The sequence below is a fragment of the Equus quagga genome, chromosome 18 (assembly GCF_021613505.1).
Source record: "Equus quagga isolate Etosha38 chromosome 18, UCLA_HA_Equagga_1.0, whole genome shotgun sequence".
Taxonomy (NCBI): Eukaryota; Metazoa; Chordata; class Mammalia; order Perissodactyla; family Equidae; genus Equus; species Equus quagga.
This window is the reverse complement of record NC_060284.1, coordinates 21,863,974-21,891,160: the sequence shown is the minus strand read 5'-3', so window position 1 is coordinate 21,891,160 and position 27,187 is coordinate 21,863,974. Positions and strand designations below refer to the sequence as shown.

At 37.1% G+C, this 27,187-nt stretch overlaps 1 protein-coding gene across 9 annotated transcripts in view; it reads left to right on the top strand.

Annotated features, from left to right (window-relative positions):
• The window catches only part of COL24A1 (collagen type XXIV alpha 1 chain), a 348,320-nt gene that overhangs the window by 420 nt on the left and 320,713 nt on the right, over positions 1-27,187 (top strand). For all 9 annotated transcript variants that reach the window (XR_006886072.1, XM_046645896.1, XM_046645897.1 and 6 more), the window contains 3 exons: positions 191-321; positions 8,178-8,242; positions 24,741-26,095. Coding sequence is in view for 8 of the 9 variants with exons in the window: in XM_046645896.1 (XP_046501852.1) it covers positions 266-321; positions 8,178-8,242; positions 24,741-26,095 (1,476 nt within the window). In the remaining variant the exon portion in view is untranslated. The remainder of the gene's footprint in view (positions 1-190; positions 322-8,177; positions 8,243-24,740; positions 26,096-27,187) is intronic.

Sequence of the window (27,187 nt, the reverse complement as noted above, 5' to 3'; positions counted from 1 at the left end):
GGGGGGGCCCCCCCCCCCCCCCCCCCGGGCTCGTCCGTTACCGAGCTAGGGAGCTAGAAAGCCTAGCTGTCCACCCTTCGGGTGCTATTGCGATCCCTCTCCCCGTCACCCCCCTCCCTTTTTTTTTGGTTGTTGTTGCGGTTTTGGAGCATCTTTTTCATGTGATTTTTTTTTCCTTTTTCATGGACAGTACCTGCACCCTTAGCAGTTCGGAGTTGGCTTCTGTTTTCCGTTAGCGCTTTGCTGCACGGACAAATGCATACAAATGCATTTAGGAGCCCACAGGACAAGGCGTGGAAAGGTCTCCCACACAGCAAAAACGTAAGTAGCCCACCCGCCAGGGCAGGGGTTAGACCAACCCCTCTCCCCACCCCCGGATCCGCCGAGCCGGTTGGAGATTTGTGCTCCTGCTCCTTGGCACTTTCTGAAGTTGGGAGCCGATGAGCAACTGTGGCATCTTCCTCTTGACTCCTCAATTTGTAAAATACCGTGTTTGAAAGGAAGCCTCCTGCCAGCGGGTCCCTCAGACAGTTTATGCTAAAGAGATCCTGCGGCTCGGGAGGAAAAGCTCGCTGGCGCGCGTCCCGACGCCGGCGGCGGCGGCTCCCGCGGCTCCGGAGGTGGGCTCGGACGCCCGCCCCGGCTCCAGCTTCCGCCGCCCTGGGGCCCTTCCTCCCTACTCCTCCCTCAGGGCCCTAGCTGAGGTCCTGCTTCCCTGCGGTGCTCCTCGGGGCGTCCAGCTTGGGGACTGCTGGGGCGCTAGCGGTCCCCTGGGCTCTGTGCGCGCAGCCTCGACCGCGGGGCACAGGCGTGGGGCAGAGTTGCCGAATGGGGGAGAGGGTGCCCGCAGAACCTCGGGCGTCAGGGCGCTGCTAGACCTACGGGACTCAGAGGCAGTCGACTCGTCGTTAGAAGGCCAACAAACGTGCAGCCCATCTGGAGCCAAGGTTGCGCCCTGATCCCTGGCATGTCACTGTGGAAGGGGCCGGACTAGGGGGCGGGGCTGCTGCTCCCGGGGAGTGTTCGCGCCGGCCCTGATTGGCACCCCACCTACACTTTGGGCGCTGTACCTGCTCCCACCCCCTCACTGGGTAAAGAGCGTGGGTAGGGGGCGAAAGACCTTGGCCAGCTGCCCGGGTCCCCCTGGAAGAGGTCAATGGATTACGCAAGTTTGCTTCTGGGCCCGGGGAGGCGAGGGACAAAAGCGGCTGTGGTCGTTCTCTGCCGCGAAGCTACTCCTCGGGAGAGTAGGTGCCCGCCGGGAGGGTAGGAGGAGAGCAGGGGGTAGAACTGCCTGGGCCAGCCGAGGGCAGGCGGAGGCGGGGTGCGGAGAAAGACCGCCTTGTGGCAGCGTTTGTGTGAACATGTGCTTCCCAGCCGCGTGCGGCCGAGCCTGGCTGGGGCTCGCGCGCTCTCTCCTCCGAACCCTGGACTCCCTGGCAGCCGGGCTTCCACTCCGGCGGGGATGCCCTTCCCCACGCGCCCGCACCTGGACGAATCAGGAGGAGGAAAGCTCCCACCCTCCGCACCCGGCGCGTGCGACGAGGTGCCCGGGCCAGGAGACCCAGGTCCGAGAAGAGGTCAGCTTTGCCGACCGCCTTCCCCCGAGCGGCTCACGGAGTCGAAGTGGCTTCCCAGGCAGGTTTCCCATCCCTTCTCTCCATAGAAGTCCCTCCGCGTGGACCCATCCGGAGATCCGGGCAGGGGGCGCAGCCCATCCTGTAGGACCGGGAGCATCTTCCCGCTGATCCCAGAGGGGCCCATGGAATGAGGTTCGGGCCCCCGCGGGTCCAGAGCCACCAGGAGAGGCTGGGTGAGGCCCTCTACCTCCTGTGGAGCCGCAGCCTCTGCGTCCATCCGTGTGCCCTTCTTGGCCTCCCTGCCAGGTTCGGCCCCGAGGGCTTTCTCTTCGCCACTGAGCAAGGCCTACATCGCTGCCTAACATTCCCCTTGGTAGTTGTGACCAACCTCAAGGATTAAAGCAGATCTGCTCCTGGCCTCTGTCTTGTCTGGTTTACACTTCCCTTCCAGACGCTCCCAGAAAAGGTCTTGCATAAATTCTTGGGCAGTTTGGGGTTTGTAAATTGGGTCCAGATGATTGGGGGGTGGGAGGCAGAGAAACCAAACAGAAATGGCTTATACCAAGGAACTTCTGAGGAAAAATCAGACTGTGTGGAATGGGAAAAGAACCCTTGTGGAGAGACATTGGGTGGGTAGCCGGTCCTGGGTGAAGGCGCTGGTCTTCCCTGCCCTCCCAGAGAGCCTCTCCACCAGGGGCCTTGCAGCCTCTTTCTACATCCAGTTTGTTCCACCACAGTTGCCAGTGGGGGTGGGCTGCAAAGAATAAGGGTAATTCAAGGTTACATCAGATTGCAGCCCCTCACAGCTCCAGCCACACACGTGCAAAGCGGGGAAAACATAGTTATTGATTGAGCTGAGAACATTGTTTCTCAAAAAAAATCCAGTCTCCATAAAGAATTCAGAGTTCTTCAGTTTGAAAAAAAAACGCTATAACCCTGTAGGAAAGGGGCTTGGGAGAAGCAGCTGATTAGCTGATGATAATCTCAGGCCTCTGAATTAAACCTGTGGGGCCCTAATGAAATCCCTGAGGTTTTCATTTTCCACCATCCTTTTGTGGTGATGTTTTATAAGAGCAGGGGTAGTTTTTAAAAGTCACAATTATGATTAGTCACTCAAAAACATTTACAGTTTTAAAAATGGATCCTTAAAAGCCTTTTATTTCATGGAGCTGCCTTTAGATGGGTTACTTAATATGAATCCATGAAATTAATAAAAGGAAATTAAAACCAAAAGTCAGCGTTAGATACATTGATTTATCATATTATCAGAAAGTCTCCCAGGCAGGCTATTATTGTAATTAAAGAGTTTCTATAATCAAAGTGGGGGGAGAGTTTTGGATATAAAGATCTATTTCCTAGCTGGCATGAAATTCTATTTTTAAAGTTGCTTAGTTAACTTTGTGTTCAAATAAATATTTAAAATAAACTGATGTCTCAGGGAGAGAGATTGTAATTTCTGGAAAGTAATTTTGAGTGTTGTTTAGATATTCTGCTTGGTAATCTGTGAAGTTGCAGGAGAAAAATAAATTTTATTAGAGGAATTAGAATAGCTGTGCTAGTTACCTTGCTATACTTTGCAACTATAACTTAGAATTTGTAACTCTGAGCAACAAGTGAAGACCATTTCATTTTCATTCTTACAAAAGGCTAATATTATTCTATCAATCATTCACTGATCATTCATTCAATCATTTATTCAATAAATGTTTACTGAGCTCCAACTTTGTGCCCAGTATAGTTCTAGGGAGAAGGGATACAATGGTTGAACAAGACAGAAGCATAGTTGCTGCCCTCCCAGTGCAGCCAGTTCAGTACAGGAAACAGAAAACAAAAAAACCAAGTATAACAAAATGAGATAAGGGTATTTACAGGAGGACACCTAGCAGTCCTGGGTACGTGGGGAGGCTAGGGAGGGGTAATACTGGAAGGAAAGGCTGACCAAAGGAAATGAAGTCTAGACTGAGAACTTAAGTTCCAAAGCTTGGAACTTTCCAAACAGAGAGAACAGTAAAAGGCCCAGAGGTGAGACAGCACGGGGCATTTGAGGGCCTGAGAGAAACGAAGTTAGTTGGAGCACACATTCTAGGGGAGGAGTGACCGGAGCTGCGTCTAGAGAGATAAACAGAGACTAGATCATAAAAGGCTTTTAAACCAGCTTACTTTCTTAGCTAAACAAATGGAGGTTAGGAAGACTTGACTTCTTGATCTTGGGATCAGTGTGCAGGTAGAAGATGCTGGAGAAGTCATATATTTGTTGAAACTCAAGACCACCTGATAGTCTTATTGACTGAAGGTTGACAGATTCATTCATCCATTTAAAAATCTTTATTTAACATTAGTATATGCCAGGAACTTTGCTAGGCTAGGCAGCAACCAGTTTAACAATCTCTGCCATATTAGGAGGACAGACTAGTTTAGATGATTTTTCTTCCCTGTAACTGACTGGACTCTAGGCATTTTGTTCACTAGACGTCCTTAAGCATTTTCCTCCCTTGCATTCATGAATTGCCCATATGCTTGGAATTTAATCAAAAGTTCTGGTATGCTTCACACTGGATTGGTTATACAAGTACCTAGTGAGTTGAATTGATAGTCTAAGAAATTCATTGTATATAAGTTATCGACAACACTTTACTCCCTAAATCACCTAACTTTATCCCCACTGCTGGGATGAGAACTGTTTTTCAGTTATTTTGAGAACAAAGGACGGAAATTTTACTATCTGGATCTTAGCAGCTAGTAAAGAGGAAAATCTGTAAAGCTATCACGACTTGAAGTTTTTGGCTTGTAAATGGAGTGTGATGGAAATTGTTTAAATTATTGATGTATATCATGTATGTTTTTCAGATTAGTTCACTCTTTCCAGTTGGTTTAAATGAAAATCACCACCTCATTAAAAAAAAGTTCACTATTCACAAGATTTCACAAGGTCTTCTCACTACTATAAATTGCATCTATATAGGCATAAGCATCAGTAGCCTGAAGTCATATATCATAATATCTGAGTCTCTCATGGGTGCCCTAAACAAGAAGATGCCTGAGATTCCCCTAAAGTAACTCAGACCCTTCAGATAAAGGGAAAGTTGAATAGCACTAAGAACTATTTAGGGAAGATGCCTGGGATGGATATTAGCTCCTTAAATATTCTGAGTATGGTCTTCGGATATCTATTTCCGGCTTGATCCCATTTAGGCCTTCACCCCTCACATGTCTGGTTATGTTTTGACTGTGGCTTATATCAAACTGAAAATGTGGCTAGCAGACCAGACACACAGAGTATTTCATATTTTGTTAGATATCCTCAAATATTAATATCATGAGTTATATTTTCTGAACCTTTATTGAATGTTTGTTACCATACTGTTGGCTTCTTTTAGACCTGGTCTGATTTTGTTAAATGTCTGAGCATAGGTACTTCTGTTACTTTATATTAGTGACACATGGTCCAGACAGACAAAAAAGTGAACAAAAACAGACGTGCTTTGAATATTTGAAAAATATTCATATTTAATACATTAGCTAGACTTCTTGTTAGAGTAAACTAAATATATGAACAAATTAGCAAATTTAGTAGACTATTTCAGGTTGCTTAATTAAAAGAGTATTGGCCAGAACTGTAGGAAGACCTGGATTTGTGGTTCAATGACCTGTCCTTTATACATAATGATTTATAGAACATCTTGCTCAGTAATTTGATCTTCGTCCTTTAATGCCAGTTTATCAATGGAATCCCACCATAGACACAAACTTTAGGGTTTTATAATTGGAATGTAAAATATAAAATTTATATTATGTCATCATGTAATAGATGAGTCAGCTGAGACTCAGAAAATTGAAATGATCCACCCAAGGTCACACAGTGAGTTAGAAATAGAACCAGGATTAGTCTTTGACTCTCAATCTATTGTTACCTTTTTATTAACCATGTTGTTTTCTCTCCAACTTACTACAGTTTTAATTTTAACTTACATGAGGACTCTAGCACGTCTCAGCACTGTAGGTACAGCACAACAGGGGGGAAGGGCAAAGCACAGTTGCTGCCCTTAAGAACTCTATCATCTACTGCTAATGTCGAATTGCGATATTTTTTCTTTATTAAGTAAATGTATAGTAAATGTAATATCATGGGAAGGGAGGAAAAAAAACCAAAGAAATAAACAAGCCTGGCCCAACTAGACATTTCCCAGAAAGCTTAAATTCATTAGACATCCATTTTATACAATGATGGAATTTGGCTCTTTATCAAAGGATTATGTCAATTAAACTTGATGTCTTCTCTGTGTTCCCACTTCAGAGACAAGAAAAACAGTTAAAATGAAAAAAAAAAAAAGAAGAACAAGAAAAAGAAGAAGGCTTCCACTTACCCTACCATAGCACATTTTTTTAAAAAAATTTCTTTCTCTTCTTTCTTTTTTGGAGATCCAACTAAAAGCATCCTTATTTTCCTTTACTTTTCTCAAGTGTTAAAAGAATTAGGTCCATTGGGGAAGAACTGAATTCCTCAGTCATTGGGAGATGTTACTGTTACTCCTTTCCTGTTCAAAAATATTTATCTTGCCAATTTCATGTAAGAAATGGATAAAAGATGAAGACCTGTTGCTTTCTCAGATATTTACTTACTAATTAATCATAAAACGTACAACATATATGGGCTATAATAAAGTTACAATTAAAGCATCAAGAGTATGGGAAAGATCCAGTTCTCTTTAGGCTTGATGGGAAACTTCTTGGAGCAGGTGTTGTTCAAATTGGACTTTGATGATACTTAAGATTCTGACAGGTGGAGACTGAGGGGGCACTTCGGGCATTACAAACTCTGTCCAGGGAATAGAAAATAACGTGCTATGGCTGAAGTTTGGGGGTTGTTGGGGTAGTAGGATCCATATTGCTAAAAAAAGGACATAGGAGCAGAATGATAAGGGCCTTGAACACCTGTTGAGGAACTTGACTTTTCCTGTTCTTCCTTAATTGGCTATTAGTTTTGGGCATAATTAAAAAAGAGAAAGAAAATCTATTTTAATCATCGATCTCTACCTCTCCATTAGTCATCAGCTTTAGTACATAGGTAAATTTACATAAGGTATGGCTCAACTGATTTGTCATAATCCCCTAAAATCACCTGGCTAAGGGATGATGTTTGATGTTTGATTCCTCACACCAGGAATGGACTTGTTAACATGTCTAAAAAGAACTTTATTTTCCATTTTTCTCCCCTAAGGTTATTGGGGAAGCTATGAGTTGGCTGAATTGCTAAGTGAATAGTGCTGGTTGTTGTAACATTCATTAATTTGCTTTGTTCTGAATGGAAAAGTGCCTGTTGGGTTGTTTCTAAGCTCTAAGTGAGCCAGATTACCTTGGGCAGGTGAGATGTGCTTTCTTTCACATTCCATTTTCTACTAAGACGGGATAATTCTGTCTCCTTTAGTGACTGAAATACACTCTTCTTCAGTATGTAATCCTGAGCTATTCTCTAGTCTCACTGATATATATCCTGCCGATTATTTGTTGGAAGTATAAATTTGAAAGGAAAAGAGCTTCTTTTTTACTCAAACTCTAGATCATATTGGGATCCACCCTGGAGAACCAAGAGAAATCATTTTAATCTCATAGAGTGGTCCTCAACTTTGTTTACACATTAGAATCACCTGGGAAGTGTCTAAAAGTCCCTGTACCATAGACAAATTAAAATCAGAATCTCTGGGAGTGGTGGTGAGGAGAGCAGGACCCAAGTATTAGCAGTTGTTAAAACTCCCCAGGTGATTCCACTGTGCAGCTGAGGTGAAAAACAGATCATCTCTTACATCTCTTGAGCATCATCTATTCCACAATAATGGCCTCAGAGTGTGATCCCCAGATCAGCAGCATCAGCATTGCGTGGGAAATAAATGCAAAATATCAAGCCTCACCCCAGACCTAGTGAGTCAGAAACTCTCAAGGTGGGCCCAGCAATCTTTAATAAGCCCTACCGATGATTCTGATGCACACTAAAGTTTGAAAACCTCCGATCTAGAGCAGTAGAAAAGGATAAAAAAAAAAAAAGGGTCAAATAATCCTATTTGTGTCATGCCATAAAATTAGATATATGTGATCTAGGCAAAATAATATTTATTTAAGTTTATTTTAAACACAATGTAACTATAGATAGTGAATAGTTTAAGTTGTTTTTTCTCAGAGTTTGGTACACACACAATCTATATTAGAATCGCCTAGTTAAAAATGTATGCATCCTGAGGATCCACTCCAAATTTATCAATCATAATCTCTGCAGCAAGGGCCAGAGTCTGCATTTTTCATAAGCACCTCAGGTGGTTCTTCCTCACCAAAAAAGGTGAGAAAACCTTTCTGAGATCTATTTAAACGATGAAGAAAGTAGGGCATAAAGCGATAAAAAGTGTGCCCAAGTCACAAAGTAAAGTAGCAAAGCTGGAACTTAAATGCAGAGCCTTTGCTCCTAACCGATATGGATATTGAAATACTGTGTTAATTAAAATAATAGCTTAATTCCTAATCTTGCACTAGGGTTCATTTTGGATTTTATGTGATTTACAGGTTGTAAATGCCCCAATAAGTTTTTCCCAATTCTTTTTCTTTTTTTAGGAAACTGCTTCTTCATTTTATTGTGCTATGTGTGGCAGTGGGCACTGTTCATGCACAAGAACAAGGTAAGAAAGTTACCTTCTTATTTGCTTGTATAAAAATTCTGCTTCCAGACAGCAAAAGTACATGACTTTAAAGTCATGATAACCCTAAATTCAACATTAAATGATAAAAATTCTACCCAGTACAATGAGAATGTAAGGGAGAAGAAACCAATTTTGGGGGGAAATATGACCTTTAAGAAATTACTCAGATCTTCCGTCTGTGAAATTGCTTACATTTTTAAGCAAACTCTCTACAAAAGGGAAGTTTTGTACAGTAAAAAGGCTTTGCTTGTGAGTTCGTTTTCAGTGGGAGTTCTTGGGGGTGGCAAACTGTGACTGAATTACCTTTGCACTTCTTGAAACAACACAAGCATATACTAAATGTTCCATCTAGATTTACATCATTACAAAACAAAATAAAATTTGCATACCAGTGGGATTTCATTTAATTCAAACAGAGAGTTTAGAAAATAGTTCAATGTTTTGTTTTGTCTTTGCTTGCTAGCTAGTTGCTCTGATAGTGTACAGATAGAATTTCAGAAATCTATGTATACTCTAATTTATTATTTGGTGAGGAAGATTGGCCCTGAGCTAACATCCGTTGCCAATCTTCCTCTTTTTGTTTGAGAAAGATTGTTCCTGAGCTAACGTCTATGCCAATCTTCCTCTATTTTGTATGTGGGACGATGCCACACTATGGCTTGATGAGCAATGTGTAGGTCTGCAACTGGGATCTGAACCTGAGAACTCTGGGCCACCAAAGCAGAGTGCGTGACCTTAAACACTATGCCACTGGGCTGGTGCCTCTTAAGGTTTTTTGAAGATTAATTGAAAAACTTCCTGTAAAGAGCACAAAACAGTACCTGGAACATAGGGAGCACTCAATAAATGTGAACTAGTTTAGATGATCTTATTATTATTATTATCATAGATTACGTCAAATTGCCATACAGGCAATTTTATACAAAGTAATAGAAATTTACACAAAATAATACAACTTAATAGTCAGTTAACCATGGGGGCTGGCCCCATGGCCGAGTGGTGAAGTTCGCGTGCTCTGCTTTGGTGGCCCAGGGTTCTGCCAGTTGGGATCCTGGGCGCGGACATGGCACTGCTCGTCAGGCCATGCTGAGGCAGTGTCCCACATGCCACAACTAGAGGGACCCACAACTAGAACATGCAACTATGTACTGGGGGGACAAGTACAAAGACAAGTATGAAATACATGTAGGTAGAGAGATGGCACAAAGGAAGGGGTAGTACTCTATCTGATTGACCAAGTTGACAAGGGGACATAGATAGATATTCTGTCAAATAGCACACAGATGAATTAAAATATATTTTGGAAGGCATTTTCTAGTTCTCTTTTATGGGGAAATTAGGTCCTATGTCACATGTAACTTCATGAAATGCTATTCTTGACCAAGTCATTTCTGTTACTTTATTTTGCTTTAAGTAGCCATGAAGAGGAGATAAACTCTCTCTCTTAATTTCTTATTATTATCATTAGCTTCTGAGAACTTATTATGTACCAGTCCCTAGAATATGTATTTTCTTCACCACTTCCTCATCACAAGGTTTTTATAATTATGCCTGTGGTAGAATTGTTGAGACCAAGATTAAGAAGAATAAGTAAATATCCTAAGAGGAACCAAGATTTGAACTCAGGTATTTTGACTGCAAAGTCTACGAATTCTTTAAAATTAAGCCTCTTGGGCCATAGAGAAGATAAGAAAGAGGATGAGAATTGCCATTATTAATTAAATATATAGTTTTTGTTTTGTTCTTTGCTGGTACTGTACATATATTATTCTAATCCTCATAATGAGTCTGCAGGGTAGGTATTACAGATGAAGAAACTGAGGCTCAAAGAAGGGGCTTGCCCAGGCGCACACAGCTGAGACTAGAATCTAGGTCTGTCCATTTTTAATGACAAAAACACCCTCTTCCCACTACACATACCCTTGCTTCACAAGTGCTGTCCACTGGTGTTATGAATTTAATAATTTACAAAATGTATCATCAAAATATTAAAAGCTCAGGCAAAGAAAGATATAAGGAAAACTGAATATTTATGAATAGATTTTTAAAACTTCAGAAATAATGAAATGAGTAATTGAAAGGAATAATATCTTTCTTTCAACCTTAAGATTTCACTTACAGAATAGAAAATGTGCTTTTATTTCAGGATGAACATCATAATTTTAGTCTTCTTATAACCATAAAATCTTATTGTGAGTTCTTAAAAAAGAGAAAAATCTTTTAACACCTCTTTGACTTTAGAAAATTGGATACTTTTGAACACAAAAAAGAGATGAAAGTAGTAGTATGTTATCAGAAACTTGGAAGTACTTTTTTCCTAAAATATATTTTTTGTTAAATTGGCATGATACAATAATGATACAATGATACATGATACAATGATCAATAACATCTAATCAGGAGATTAGAAAAACATTTTCAGAGACATTGTGATTTTTATGGTGATCACAAATATCCCAATCTTAATACTGATGAATACATCTATTTGAGCTAGAGATTATCCCAAATTATACTTCTCAGAATATATTTATTTCTGCTAATGAGAGTTTTCAAAACTTAAAAAAAGTACAAATATATAGTTTAAAAGTCAAGTTGTACTACATATAACAATAAACAGTATCCCTTGACCTTACCCACTCCTGCAATCCTCTACCCAAACCTCTTTTAGTACTGTCTTTTGATTTTAACCTCTATATTTCTTAATAAGATGCCTATATACTGTACTGCCTTCCTATTTTTGATGATGAGGATTTCACATTTTTATATTATCTTATGCCCCCCTCTTCCCTTTCTTCTATCTTCTCAATATAGTTTAAAAATTTTTTTTTTTGCTGAGGAAGATTTGCTCTGAGCTAACACCTGGTGCCAATCTTCCTCTTTCTTTTGCTTGAGGAAGATCAGCCTTGAGCTAACATCTGTGCCAGTCTTCCTCTATTTTGTATGTTGGTTGCCACCACAGCATGGCTGATGAGTAGTGTAGGTCTACACCCAGAATCCAAACCTATGAACCTGGGCTGCCAAAGCAGAGTGCACCAAACTTAACCACTCTGCCACAGGGCTGGCCCCATATCCTCTCAAATATACTTTTATCAAAGTTTTTGGTTAAATTAATGTTTATAATTTACCTTATCACGACCATGTGTGTATCTTTTTTCTACCCCTGAACTATGTAAGTTTATATTTTCTTTCCTGTACAATATTACAAGATTATTGTCTCCTTTTTTTGTTTGCTTTGTGTTCTATGTCACAATCATTAATTCTTCTCAGATACTCTGTAAGACTTCTAAAACTTCTGTGAAAAATATTTTCCAAAAAAGTATACAAATACTCTAACCATTTGATATTTTTTTCTTGGTGATATTCCTTCTAGAAGCTAAAATTCTCCTGTTATACTGTGGATTGGTAGTTCTTTAAGCTTCCTGTAGAGTTGATGTCTCTCACCTCTGTTACATCCAGTGTCTTGGAACTCATATTTCCCTTTTTCATTGTCCATTTCATTATCTGAATGGAGCATATCATCCAGTAGCATCCTAAAAACATGTACTTAGGTGGTACACTGTTTGCAACACTGCATTTCTAAGAATGTGTTTATTTTACCCATAAGCTTAAGGGTAGTTTGGGTGGGTATAGAAGTTTAGGCTTTTGTCTGTTGTCTTTTGGCTTGCAGTTAAGAAATCTTATATTATACTAATATTATACACATTTGAGATTCTTTACATGTGACCTTTTATTTTCCTCTTTAAACCCTTAAGATAATCTCTTTATCCTTGATACTTTGAAATTTCACAATAATATGCCTTGGTACAAGTCTTTTTTTCAATTTATTGTGCTGAGCACTCAGTAGACCCTTTCACTGTGGAAACAGCTTTCATTTTCTGGAATTTTCCTGTGTTAGTTCTTTCTCTTTGATATATTTACTTCCTCATTCTGCAAGTTCTGCCGGTCAGATGTTGGTTCTTCTTGATTGAGCTCCTTATTTTCAGCTCCTAATTCCCATCTTTGTTTTTTGTTCTATTTTATATTAGATTTTCATGAGTCACTATTTCAAACATTTAAATTTTTTATTTCTGCTGTATTTAAATTTTTAAGAGCCTTCTCACTCAGATTGTTCCCTTTTTTAAAAAAAATAACATCTTGTTCTTCTTTCTTTGATGCAATATCTACTCTCATCTCTCCAAAGATAAGAATAATTTTTTTGAACTTTTCTTCTGCTCCCTGAATTGTCTTTGTATCCTACAAATTTTTGTTTTGGTCTGTCTTTTATGTTGGAAAACTTCTTTATTAGTCTGTAGTACCTGTGTTATCATTTAAAAGTAAGGCACTAAAAATAGGCTCAGAAATTCTGTTTGCATGGGTAAGCTTGTTAACTGGTATATTTTACATATGGGGTGATGAGGTAGGAAGTTAGCTGACCATCTTGTTGGACCGTGAATGTCTAAGGCTGTACAGTTTCTTTAGAGGAGAATTCTCCAATATTTTACCTATAGAATATAATCCTGGTTGCCACTATGATTGGAGTTAAGTGATATAAAAAGGTTCTTGCCGGGAGCGAGGGGAGTCTGTCTCACCATTTAGTATATAGATTTTTTTTTTTTTGAGGAAGATTAGCCCTGAGTTAACATCTGCCACCAATCCTCCTCTTTTGTCACTGAGGTAGACCAGCCCTGAGCTAACATCCGTGCCCATCTTCCTCTACTTTACATGTGGGATTCCTGCCACAGCATGGCCTGACAAGTGGTGCGTCGGTCTGCACCTGGGATCCAAACTGATGAACCCTGGGCCACTGAAGCAGATCGTGCAAACTTAACCACTGCACCACCAGGCAGGTGGTTGCTATGTTTTCAGTTATTCCTTTAAATTTTAACACAGCTAAGAAAACCAATTAAAATAGCCTATTAATAAATATAAATTTTGTATTTGTTTTATAACCAGGTTTTAGGTATAACCTAATGAATAAATGATTCTATTTCAAGAAAAAATTATTTTTAAGGCTGAGTTTTCTAAGGATTGACAGATATAGATCCCTTTTCTTACCTGATACAGGCTACTTTCGTTATTACTCTGTGTTGGTGGGCTGGCTGCCAGTGAGATTGGCATAGCTGCAACACCTCGACATGATAACCTACACCGGTGAGATGCATAACTAATTGTCAACATGCACAGCATTCTCAGGTCCATGATCCCTAGGTGTGGCAACCACATGTGCAGAAATCTCTGTGTAGAATACTCATCTCCAAGAAGAATATTTCCTGTGGAAATTTATCCAAAATGTGTTTATTGTTAATGGAGAAGCAGCTCATTCCAGCTGTAGTAACTCCAAGTATTTTCTGCCAAAACTCCTTAAGGACACAACCAACAATTTTACACATAGGTTAAAGCTTCATTATCACTTTATAAATAAGTTTACTTTTATCTCTTTATCCAGAATAAATGTGTTATTTACATTAAGAGTACTTTAAAGTCACAACTGCCACTTTTAGCATACCCAGTGTGACAGTCATGCTAAAGCATAGGTGTTCTGGAGCCAGAAGCCTGGGTTTGTGTCCAGGTTCCAATGCTTACTAGTCATGTGACCTTGAGCAAGTTCCTTAATTACTCTGAGCATCATTTTCAGCAACTCTAAAGTCGAGATAATAATAGTTCTGACTACATAGGGTTGTTGTGTGGATAAAATGAGGTAACTCATGTCAAGTGCTTAGTGCGTGCCTCTTATATGATGAGCATACAATAAATTTTAGTAGAAAAAAAGGGTATTCCAGATTCTTTTCTTTTTCCATATACTCATAATATTGAAAAAATAAAATAAATCAAAATAATTGGCTTTAAATAACTTCTTTTAGTTCCTTAGTAAGCTGGAAGCCAAGAATCCTGAAATTGAGTCTTGATTCTGGCACTGACTAACTATTTGGCTGAGACTATATAGAACAACAGAAAGTGGATATTGGGCAATTATCTAGTTAATTTAGTCAATTTGGGTAAATTGGCAATGACAAGAACAGTATATTGAGGCCTGTATAATCTTTCTCATTTACAACTTTGGTGATTTTATTTTAAACCATCGTTTTATTTTTTCATTCCTACAAACTAGAAAGAATATAGCTTTGGGGACTTAACTGACCCAGAGATATAAAAATTTTAAACAGTGAGAATTAATTAAAATCAAGTGCTATATTATATTAATTTAGTCATTTAATAATGAGTTAACATCATAATTTATTACACTGTTAAGTGGTATTACTCTTTGCTTTTTATCTAAAAGTTGATGACTTTCTTTTAAATCTTTTAAGCTATGATTACTAAGAAATGTAAGAATCCTTACATTTTGAGGGATAAACATATTACTACTCTTGTTCTTCCAGTTTATGATGGAATATTGTTGAGTATTGACAAGTAAAATGGTTCTTTGGCTCTCTGTACTTGTAAAACAAGTGTAACCATTGGCTCTCCCATATCTATTTCTTTAGGTATGTATTATTCTTCATGATTATATAGTCACTGGTTTTAGAGTCAAATACTTGGGTATGAACCATAGTTTTATTGTCTACTGAAACTTAATTTCTCATTTTTCCCTTCCTCTCTCTCATCTTCCCATCCTCCCTTCCTCCCTCCCTCTCCATGCTTCCCCCCTCTCTCTCCTTCTACCTCTCCCTCTTCTGCCCTCTCCCCTTCTTTCTTTTCTTCTAACTAGTGATAATATTATCAGTGCTGTTTACTATACAAGTTTCAAAGAAAAGGCAAGCAAGGTTGGAGTGTCTGTGCTTATTTCTCAGCATGAGCCTTGCAGGCTTAGAAAGCTGATTTTATTAGCATACTGAGAGAAGATCTATTTGTCATTAGTGTATAAAAAACAATAACAAACAAAAATTGCACTGAAGGCTTAAAGAGGAGGTATTACTTGGACTCAGTCTTATAAGATCAATAAACTTGGCATGAAAGGATATACTTAGCAGGGCTCTAAAAGAATGGGATTTAAAAAAATAAAACACAGATAAGTTTTGATATGGCAGGAAATTCAAGGAAAAGTAAAAAATATTGGGAGTGGAGAATGCTGTGGAATGAGCAGTTATAGCATTGAAAAGAAAAATGTGTAAGGGCTAGTGTAAATTAAGGGGCAGTACCCAAGACCATGCTTACTTCTGACACCAGCTGCAAGTTTGAGAGTCCCCAAGACCACCTTCTGGCTCAATAATGCTTTAGAAGGACCCACAGAATTTAGTGAAATCTGTTACACTCACAGTTATGGTTTATGACAACAAAAGGACACAGATTAAAATCAGTCCAGGGAAGAGACACATGGGACAGAGTCTAGGAAAGTCCCACATGTGGAGCTTCCAGTTGTTCTCTCCCAGTGGAGTCATGGTCAGTGCCAACTTTCTCAGCAATGGTAGTGACAATATCCACCGACTACTGTTAACCAGTGAAGCTGCCTGAACCCTCCTGTCCAGAGTCTTTACTGGGGCTTCATCATTTAGACACAATCGACTGCCCACATAGCTGACCTCAGTCTCTAGTCCCTCTTGAAGTTGAATTGATACCACATGACCCAAAATCCTAACAATAAATCACATTGTTAGACTCTCTGTTGTGGCCCAGGGCCCCCAGGTAAACAAAGATATTTTTATCAGGCAAGATAGTCAAGGGCTTTGAGATTACCTCCCAGGCGCTGAGGATAAAGGCAAGAGAGCTCTTCGGGCAAGGTTAAATTCTTTACTACCCAGGTAGCATGTGGGATTTGGGTGCCATAGCAGAAAGTTTGAAAAAGTGGAATCAAGATGAGGGTCCCAGTGACTCACTTACATTACTTAACGGTTTTGCAATAAGGCCATCGTATCACTCACAATTATAAGGATCTTCTTCCGTGTGCTAATCTGTTCAGCCTCATAAACTGTATCATAGACACACAGAGTTCTATGCAAAATTCAATGTAAAAATTATTTTAGGATGAAGTCAAAATCCCTTAATGAGGGAGTGAGGGGATGGAAAGTGGTAAAAAGACTTTTTTAAACAGGGGATCACAAGGTTGAAAGAGCATAGATACTTCATTCCTTGTTTAATGTTCCCTTTTATTTCTAATATGAAATTTATTACTGAGAGGGATCCTTTTTTCCTACATTCTAAATCTTTCTCTTCTGCTGTTTGGGTTTTGATCAACTTTGACATTTGGTATAAACTAAAAAGACGAAAGTTTATTAGGAAGGCATGAGATGTGAGACTAGAAACGTAGGAAGGGGTTAGATCATTAAGGCCCTGAGGGCTGAAATAAGAAGTTTGAGTTTGTATTAAAAGCTGTGAGAACTACTGATGTGTTATAGGAAGGAGTGTCATGAACTAAACATTTTGTTCTATACTTTAGAAAGGTTTCTCTAGCAGCAGTGTGGGTGATGGATTGGACAAGGATGTCTTATAAGAGGCAGAGAAATTGATTAGGAGGCTGATATCATCTGACTAAAAGTAAAGAGGGCCTAACAAAGGCTTGTGTTGGACTTGGTGACTGAATTGCTATGGAGAATGGGTGGGAAGGAAGTATCAGAGATGATTACCAGGTTGGATAATTGGATTGATTTTAACTCATTCATTCAAGCAATATTTACTGTGGACCTAGTAAATGACTTTGTTTTAATCCATGTTCTATATGCTGGAAGGTAACAGTAAAACAAGATGAAGTCCTGCCCTCACAGACTTACATTTCAACTAGGAAGCCAAGAAATAGGCAAGTTTATATATATATATATATATCTACATATATTTTTATTTTTTTTTACTAAATTTTCAGTGCTATGAAGAAAAAATAAGGCACCATAAGACATTAGAGAGTTAGACAGTTATTGGGGCAAAGAGGATGACTATTTTCTATTTTAGGTAATGTGGTCAGGGAAGGCCTCTCTGAGGTCACATTTGAGCCTAGATCTGAATGAACTAAGGGTTTAGAGCATTCTAAGCAGAGAGAATAAGTGCAAATACTATGAGTTAGTAATGAGTTTAGTGGTTTTAAGGAATAAGAAAAGGCCAGTTTGTTTGGAGCAAGTAAGGTGAGATGAAATGAAAAGAGATGAGATCAGAGAGGTAAGAAGGGAGCTGATGACATAGGTTTCATACACAATGTGAAGAGTTGGGATTGTATTTTTAGTGCAATGGGTAGCCATTGGAGGATTTTGTTCAGGAGAGTGGCATTATATAATTGATACTATAAAAGTACTAACTCTGGCTGCTGGTGTGGTACTGGGGCTCTTCATTGAGAAAGACATTAAAATAAGAGGAACAAACTTTGAGGAAAATATATTGAGTTAGAAGTGCTTACGAGACATCTAATTTCTACTGGATGAATTCAATAGGCAATTGGATATGCAACCCCAGAAGAGAGGTTTGTGAGTCAGCATATGTGGTTATTGAAATCATGGTTTGGATGAAGTCATTAGGCTTAGTGTTTACAGTAAAAAGAGCAAAGCGTTGTCTTGGTGACACCACCATTTGTTCTCCATTTAAGAAGCAAATAGGTGAAGGACATACAGCCAGTTCTGCTGTTAGGCGACATATGCATTCCTAAAAGTTGTCATGCTGAGGTGTTGGCTCTAGAGGACTGCCTGCATTCAAATTCTGTCTTTGGACTTCCTAGTTGGGTGACCTTGGGAAAATTATTTCAATTCTCTATGACTTAGTTTACGTAACTGTCAGATGGGATTAACAATAGTGCCTCCTCATAGGGTTGTTGTGAGAATTACGTGACTTCAAACAGTAAAGTTCTTTAGAATAGTGCTTGGTACATAGAAAGAATTTAATAAATACTGCTATTCTTATTCTTTTAAAAAATGCAAAGCACCTAATAAGTACCTGGTTGATAATCAATATTCTTTAAATAATTGATTTCCTGAGTGACAACAACTGGCTTGATTTTGTGGTTAGGGCCACTCATGAAACAAGTAACTTACCATAGACAACTAAGTTTTTTCTTGCTATTCATTGGTACCAAATATCTAAATTTAACCCCAAAACTGCAATTTGGTGATATCCAGGTCTAAGTTAATGTTAAAGAATCTGTCCTCTGATAGAAGCCTTTCCTTTTTTTCTCCTCTTCTCCCTACCCCCTCTCATCTGTGTCTCTTTCTTTAAGAATTCTCTCTTCTCTCTATCAACATCTGCTCAAAGCATTTGCTAAACATATTCACACTAAGCTATGAAAGCTTAAAACCAGAATGACAATTAGAAATCACCTAACAACTCTGGTGGCTATCTACAGAATATTTCTCACTGTGAGATTTCTGTGGGGAGAAATAACCCTGCCTTGATTAATTAGGCTTGCCAAGGGAGATGTGAGGTTGTGTGGGGAATACAGTGGCTGTGAGGCAGTGTGGTAGGGTGAAGACTGTAGACTTTGAAGTCAGACCACTTGGGCTCAAATCTATTTCTACCATTTATCAGCTGTGTGACTTTGACCAAGTTATTTAATCTCTCTGGGGCTCAATTTCTTCATCTGTGAAATGGGTATGGGCTTTAAGTATAAACTTGAAACCATGAGATATTACCTCCTCATTTCTGTTTCTGGATATCATACAAAAGAAACAAGGTGAATGAAATAATAAATAAACCTGAAAACTCCATTTTCATCAAACTAGGGGACTGCTATAATCTGCAAATTCCTAAAATATGCTGAGAAAAACAGATGCCATATCGAGTAAAGTCAATAGTAAGATTTCAGAAAGCGCCAGCAAAACCAAACTTCCTGAATGTGAGGGGCATGCCTCGAGGTACTTTACCTTTAGCCTTTATACAAAACAAGTGCTGCAGGATCTGGAGAGGACAGAAGTTCCCAGAAGGAAGTACAAAAGAAAGAAGCACAAAAACAGGCTAAATGGCTCAGTGGGGACAAATCTCAGAAAATGCAAAAATCTACATCCTGAAGTGAAGGACTCATTCTGAAGCATATACCAATAGGAGTGGATCCAGAGTAAAGACAGTGCAGGCTTGTGAGCAGAGCTGGCTATAGAAGTTTTCCTGGGCTAGGTTTGGTTCAGAGAAGAAGGTGGGGCTTTATCAAGAAGCCATTTGAGGAGGAGACTCTGCTATTGCTGAAATAGAGCCCTTGAGTTTTTATATTTGGAAGGCATGGCCCTCTGTCTTCTCCTCCCAGATTCCTTCTACAAATTGCTGAGCTGCGAAATAATAGGAACTAAAAGCAGTTGGCACAGAATAAATAGAAAGATACAACAAGGTAAAATGTAGAGAAAAGCAGCAAAAATGAGAATGGACACACATAAAACAATCACCTCTATGAAGGAAGATCATAAAGCAGAAATATAAGAACTCAGGAAAATGAAGAGATGGCAAGGTATTAAAAGGATATGAATTATGTGCTTGTAGAACTCAGAAAGGAAGTCACAGAGAAAAAACCTTTGTATAAATCAAGATGAAATTGGAAGGAGCACAAAAAGAGATCAGACATTGTAGGAAACACGGAGAAATGAGACAATCAAACAAATGGAACTGAAGATAAAGAACATATTTTAAAAGATTACAAAGAAATGCTAGAATACAGTCATGGAGATTCAACATACTCATACTTGGAATTTTTGAAGAAGAAAACTAAAACTATAAAATAGAACAAATATTCAAGGATATAATTCATGAAAACTTTGCTAAAGTAAAAACAACAACAACAATAGCAACAGAACTTGAATCTGTACACCACATGGACATACTTTGTGCCTGGAAACACTTATCCAGAATGGTCAATACGAAGCCATATCCTAATCAAATCACTGCACTTCAAAGCTAAAGAACAGCTTTTTGTGGGCATGCTAGTAAAAGATCAAGTTACGTAGAAGGAGAAAAAAAAATTACCTAACTTCAGATTTTTCTACTCTAACATTCAACACCTAAGGACAATGGAACCATATCCACAAGATATTCAAGGAAAGAAAGTATCAACAAAGAATTTTATATCCAATGAAACTTAAGACACAAGCCTACCAACAAACAATTCTAAAAAGTCAAACACTCAAGAAATGTTCTCACGAATCCTTATTGAAGAAACCAATAGAGGTAAACTTCAGCAGAAAAGGAAATGACTGAGAAAACCATTGCAGAAGACTAGCTCTATTTATCAGAAAAAAATGTGGGAAGAGAACAGAATATAAATGTCATATGAACTAACAGCATAGGGATGGTACAATCACCAAAAAACGTGAGGAGAAAGGGAAAAAAGACAGGAAATAGATTGTTTGCTGATTGGCTTATTTGTAGAAGCTGGGAATTAAATCATATTATCCAAAGCTGATAAACCAAATAAAAAATACTATAAGGATATTTAATAATAAAGAGGTAAATACTGAGAAACATAATTCTATTGACTAATATTAGATGGTAAGGGAAAGGGGAGAAAGGAAGAAAAAGGAAAAGGAAACATTCTTCATAGGAAAGAAGGAATAGATATGTCGAAGTAAAGAGAACTAGGGACATTGTATACATTCACAATTTTAAAGGTAACCCTTTAGAATAAAAATACAAACCTTTCTAAATCTCAGAAGAACTACATACAAAAACAAGGTAAAGGCAACAAAGCACACAGTGAAAAGACTTTAAAAAGTTAAAATGGGAAACCAATATAAAATAATACAACAGATAGATTAAATGAACCATCACACTGAAAATGTACATAGATTTAATGTTTATATTCAAATAAAGAAATGTTCAGATTAGATCACAAAGCAAACAAAACTTCTTCCTCTTTAGTTAAAACACAGTGTTTCAAAGTAGATGAAAATAAAAGTGTGGACAAAGCTATACTGGACAAACACAAACAAAAATAAAGTGGGGGAAGGAGGCTTAGTCTTACCAGATAAGGTAGAAGTTTTACCAAAAAAAAAAAAAAAAAAGCCAGACATGCAAGTTCTTTATATAATTCAGAAAGGTGCAATATCCAACGACTATATGAATTTTATGACTATCTGTGTATAATAACCATAACATCAATATTCATAAAGCTAAGACCACACAAGAGAAAAGACCAAATAGACACACTAGTGGTGAGAGACTTCTTTTACTTCTTAGTCCATGACGGATTCATTGTATAAAAATAAACAAGGATACAGAGAATATAAATAACATAAACAAAGGTTCAGCTAACTGGTATTAAATTCTGTACCCTGAAACACCTTTGCGATTGCTTATCAAACACTTGAAAATTGACCACTTATTAGCTAACTTTCAAAAACAGAAAGTGCCTATTAGACACCATTCTCTGATTACAATGCTATTAAGTTAGATTTTAATAACAAACTCAGAAAGCAAAACAAAAAACCTTCTAATTGGAAATTTTAAAATTTCCTCTTAAATCATTTTGGTCAATGGGAAAATACAAATAAAGATTGCTTAGTTTCTAGAGTAAACGACAAAAATGAAAATACCACACAGAATCTATGGAGTACAGCTAAAGCAATACTCAGAAAATTTATAGCTTAAATGCTATAAATTAAGAACTAAATACTCATCTTCAGAAATTAGAACAAGAATAAAACAAACCTAGATAAAATATAAAAAGATAATTAGTGAAGATAAATGCAGAAATTAATTAATTAATTAGATAGACAAAAAAGGTAGAAAGGATAAACAAACCCAAAGGGTATACTTTTCAAATGACCAGTAATGATACTAACTTAAAAACAAATAGAGGAAAATATTCAAAATTGGAAAATTATATAGATAACCACGGAAATAGGAAAACAAAAAGAATTGTAAGGGGCTATTACATGAAGATCCCTAATACATTTGAAAGCCTAGAAGAAAGTTATTATTTCATAGAAAAATGTAAGTTTCTAAAATTGATTCAAGATGCAGTAAAAAATTAGAATAAATCTATTAACATAGAAGATTGAGAAAGTGAATGAAATTCATTTTTATCAATGAAAAAGCCAACTTGATAAGTTTGGTTTGCAGCCGAGTTTTACCTAACTTTTGAAAAAAGAGAAAGATAATTCTAAACATATTTAAACTGCTTTAGGCCATTGAAAATAGTGAAACTTCAATATTATAGTCTGATAAAGATAGAACAATAAAAGAAAAACCACAGACCAGTCTTAACTCATAAATATCGACACAATGATTCTAAGTAAGTTATTCTTCAAGAATCTAACAAGATATCAAAAGAATAATATACAGCCATCAAATATATAGATTTTATTTTAGGAATGTAAAGATGGTTCAATAACAGGAAATGTATTGAACAGTAAATGCTCAAAGTCATTTGTTTGTTTAAAAATCTCAGCTATCTGTCAAACAAATTCAAATAAAAACAGAATTGAAGGAAACGTATTGATATATATGTAAAGAAATATTGAAAACACATATATGTACTCTAAAGTTTTCAAATAATACTCTTTCCAATAATATTTCCTTTTAATAGAATCAGAAATTTGAGGCAGTAGATAGCAGGTGTTAGTGTTGAACGCAAGGAGAGGTTTTCTTCAAGCAAGGAGCAGCCCTTGATATCATACCACATAACTGTGACTCTTCCTTTGTGTAAGAATAGTCTATGTGCATCATAGAATAACTTCCACGTACTTTATGATTATATGTACTTTAAGCATTGTGATTTCATAGTAGCAATGTTCCTTCCATAGTTTACTTCTCAGATTGAGATATGCATACCCTTAGAAGCAGGTAGCATTGAGCAAGATTATCCAAAGTCATAGAGTAAGTATGGTATATGTTTCAGCAGTATAAATTTTCATTGACTATTGTGGATGGGAATAGTTAGCTGATTTAGCTGGTAATTCATGTTTTATAATAAAACATAGTCATATTATGGAGTAAAATTAAAATTTTCATAAATTAAAACTATAAAACATGAGAAGTGAAAGATTTTTTTGTGTGTTTTTACGGGGCCTCTTAAAAATATTCCCCCAAATCCCTGGAGATGCATATAATTCTAAACTTCTGTTAGGAATATTTTGGTGGAAAAGCTTGACAGATATTGTCATACAATATGTTAGATACAAACATTTATAACATTTAAAACTGTTATCAAATTACAACTACTTCATAAATGAAATGATGCTTGTTCTAACCTTAAAACAGTGTTTTGTAAAGCTCTCTAATAAGAAAACATCTTAATTGTACTTCTAGATTACACATGAATGATATTCAGTTATTATTTCATTGTTGTATATAGTTTTCAGACTTGGGTCTGACATTTGCTATTATGTTTACTATTTGTAATAAACATGAATTATCAAATATCTATTAATTTCCTGTAAAAGGAAAACTAAGATGATGTACAATGTTGCTGGCTAATCTTCAAAAACTTTTTTTCCTCATTTATCACAGTTTCGAATTAACAATTCTTTGACATTTCCTGTTGGAAATGATTATATATGTACAAAGATACAGATGGGAGATTTATAATCCAAAGAATAACAAAAATCATATGGCTAACTAAACTGTTCTATATCTTTAAGAAAGGATTCATCATTCTTTACAAATAGTATTTAATTTTATAGGACTCTAGAGATAAATGTGACATCTAACCAGATTCTAGTGGGGCAAATTCATTCATTCAGACATATAGAACTATTTGCAAGGCAGATGTAGTAGATATCCAATAATCAATTGGAATCTGTCTTCCTAGAGTTTATAATTGAGTGAGGGAGATAAGCAGTACACTATTAGTAACATTACAATAAAACATAAACCAGAAAAATCTGTAATTATATAAAATCCATATTATATAATAAATATTGAAAAAGAGTCTACAAATTCTTTGGATAAAAATTATTGTGGAGGACTGAGAAAAAATGGAAGAGAAAGAAACTTGGAAGGGAGAGAAAAAGTATGATTATCACCAACATTAGGAATTCACATTATCTTGTTGGAGAGATATCAAGGTGACTAGGTACTCTATGTATATAGCACACACTTAAGGTATTATGCATAGAGAGAGCTTTTATGTGACTTGTAAATTCCCAGAAGGCTAGAAGGGAAAACAGTCTGAAAAATTATAGTTTAAAGGACTACGTGAACTTAATATGTAAAATGGTTTCTAAATTACAGATATCTTTTTGTAAGTATGTCTTTAACATAGAAGTCATAAAATTCTAACTTCTAAATTAAAGAAGTCAATGACATCTGGGAATCTTTGAATATGTCTATTCATTGGAGTAAGAAGATTTCTACTTGATTGGTAAAAATGAGAGAACATTTATTAATTAAATTTTGGGTTTAGGGATATTTGGATGTGTGTGTGTGTGTGTGTGTGCATGTGTGTGTATGTGTATGTGGTTTTCACATTGAGTGTAACATTTTATTCTCCCTCTTCGTATCTTTCATTACCTGGAAATTAGTTATTGAGAGAGCATGCTTATTTTAGGGATTACTGTTGATAGAGACAAGGAAGATTTTCTCATACTCAAACATTTATATGAACACATGAATGCATAAGAGTAAGATTCTTTCTCTTTCTCTTTCTCTCTCTCTTTTTAATTTCCAGGCATAGATATTCTTCATCAACTAGGCCTTGGAGGCAAAGATGTAAGACACTCATCATCAGTGACTGCTGTACCATCATCATCTACACCATTCCCTCAGGGGGTCCATTTAACAGAATCAGGTGTCATGTTAACAAATGATGCTTACATTGAGTCACCTCTCATGAAAATTTTACCAATCAACTTAGAACAGCCATTTACAATATTAATCGGGTTACAGTCACATAGAGTAAATAATGCATTTCTCTTCAGCATTAGAAATAAAAATAGACTGCAATTAGGAATACAATTATTACCTAAAAAGTTAGTGGTGTACCTTGGAGGAAAGCAGACTGTATTTTTCAACTACAGTGTTCATGATGAGCGATGGCACTCATTTGCTCTTACTATTAGAAACCAAGTTGTCTCAATGTTTGTTGAGTGTGGAAAGAAATATTTTAGCAAAGAGACTCTTTTGGAAGTTCAGACCTTTGATTCTAACAGTGTGTTTACCTTAGGAAGTGTGAATAATAATTCTGTCCATTTTGAAGGAATAGTGTGTCAGTTGGATATTATTCCTTCATCAGAAGCATCTGCAGACTATTGCAGATATGTGAAACAACAGTGTCGCCCTGAGACAAGCCTTCTTCATACAACTATCGTACCAGCTAGGATACTGGAAAACTCTCCCTTGCCCAAACAATTTGGTCAAAGAGTGCTGTCAGAGGACTCACTTACTGAAGGCAAAAGCATTCCAAATATCATAAATAACAATTCTGCAACAGTGCATAAACAACAAGAACTCCAGATATCAAGATCTCAGTTAACGTCTCTTCATTCAGGGAATGTCTCTGCTGTGGATCTTGTGAACCATGGGATTCAGGCCAGAGAAGTGATCACAGAGGAACATACTCAGACAAATTTAAACCTGTCAATGACCCATCATCGCCTCAGTCAGGCAAGAACAAATAGCAAGGAGAAACTTAGTTCTCTCCTAACTGTGTCCGACAATATCACACAGAATAATAATAAAGTGAGTGGTCTGTCACCATTTAAGAAGATATCATCTGTTCTTTCACATATAAAACAAGATACAATTACAAATCTCAAGAAGGCTATTACAACAAATCTACATACTAATGAACTCATGGAACTGCAAGAGATTTTAAACACAACCTTATACAGAGTGACAGATGAGCCATCTGTGGATAATCACCTTGATCTAAGGAAGGAAGGTGAATCTGATTCTCATGCTACTTATCCCATCGAAAATAGCTATGAAACTGGACTTTATGATTATTATTATTATTATGAGGATCTTAATGCAGTGCCTGAAATGGAGAATCTGAGAGGGCCAAAAGGGGACCCTGGACCTCCCGTAAGTTGTTGTTGTTGTTTTTTAAATGTATCATAATGCAGTAACTTACCATACCTTGCAAAAAGAATTCTCTAGATCGAACAATTAAAACAGATCAAATCTGTCTCAGAAATGTATTCTGGCTACAGTGAGTGAATTTATGGTTGCTGTAACATATCCAACCAGAATGCAATCCTGGCTCAAAGACTGTACTTTTTTTTTGTTGTGTTTATTGGCAGGCTGAAAAGGTTACTTAATTCTGGTAAAATGTAAGTAAGCTATATGTTTTTCTTGTTCAGTTGAAATTCAACCAGAAATCCAACCGCTAAATATAGATCAGCATTCTTTATTTAAAAAAACCGTAGACTTAATGCATAGTCATGTTAAAAGAAAGATATAAAAGTTATAGTAGACTAAAGGAAAATACATTAAGTACATCAACTAAATAGCCTTTCAGAAAATTAGTATCAAATGTATTAAAATAGAGTGTAAAATTTATTTTAGATAGAGATAATTTTGTAGTGAATCATTGACTGGGAAAAAGCAAACCCTTACATTATCATTCTAAATGAAATATTTTAATTTCCATGAACAGTAACATATTTCATTACATCTTCAATGATTTAGTCAGTTTACATATATGGATTAATAAAAGCTTTATCTACCTAATACAGAAACTAGCCAGTCAGCCCATCAGTCCACTCAATGGAAAAAACCAGCCAAGTCACTTATTTAATAATGTATAAACAAAATTATGAGATAATAGATGGATTTTTTTTCAGCTCTGAAATTCTTTTGTTTAGCTACAATTACAGATTAACATCTGAAAAATTTTAAAATCATTTAAAACTCATTTAAAGCTATTTAAAATCACATTAGAAACATTATTTTTTGCCTTTCTTATTTGATTACTTTAAATAATCAACCTATATGTCTTCAGAAATTAATTATTTGAATTGCAAGCAGACTAAACTGTATCTTAAAGTACTTCTTTATTTGATGAAAATAAAATTTGAGTCATTGGTTTAGTTCCAGAAACCATAGAATGGGAAAAGATGATGCCACTTGCTTAGCTTGTGTTTCCTTTGTGGTTATTACTCGAAGTGATTTGAT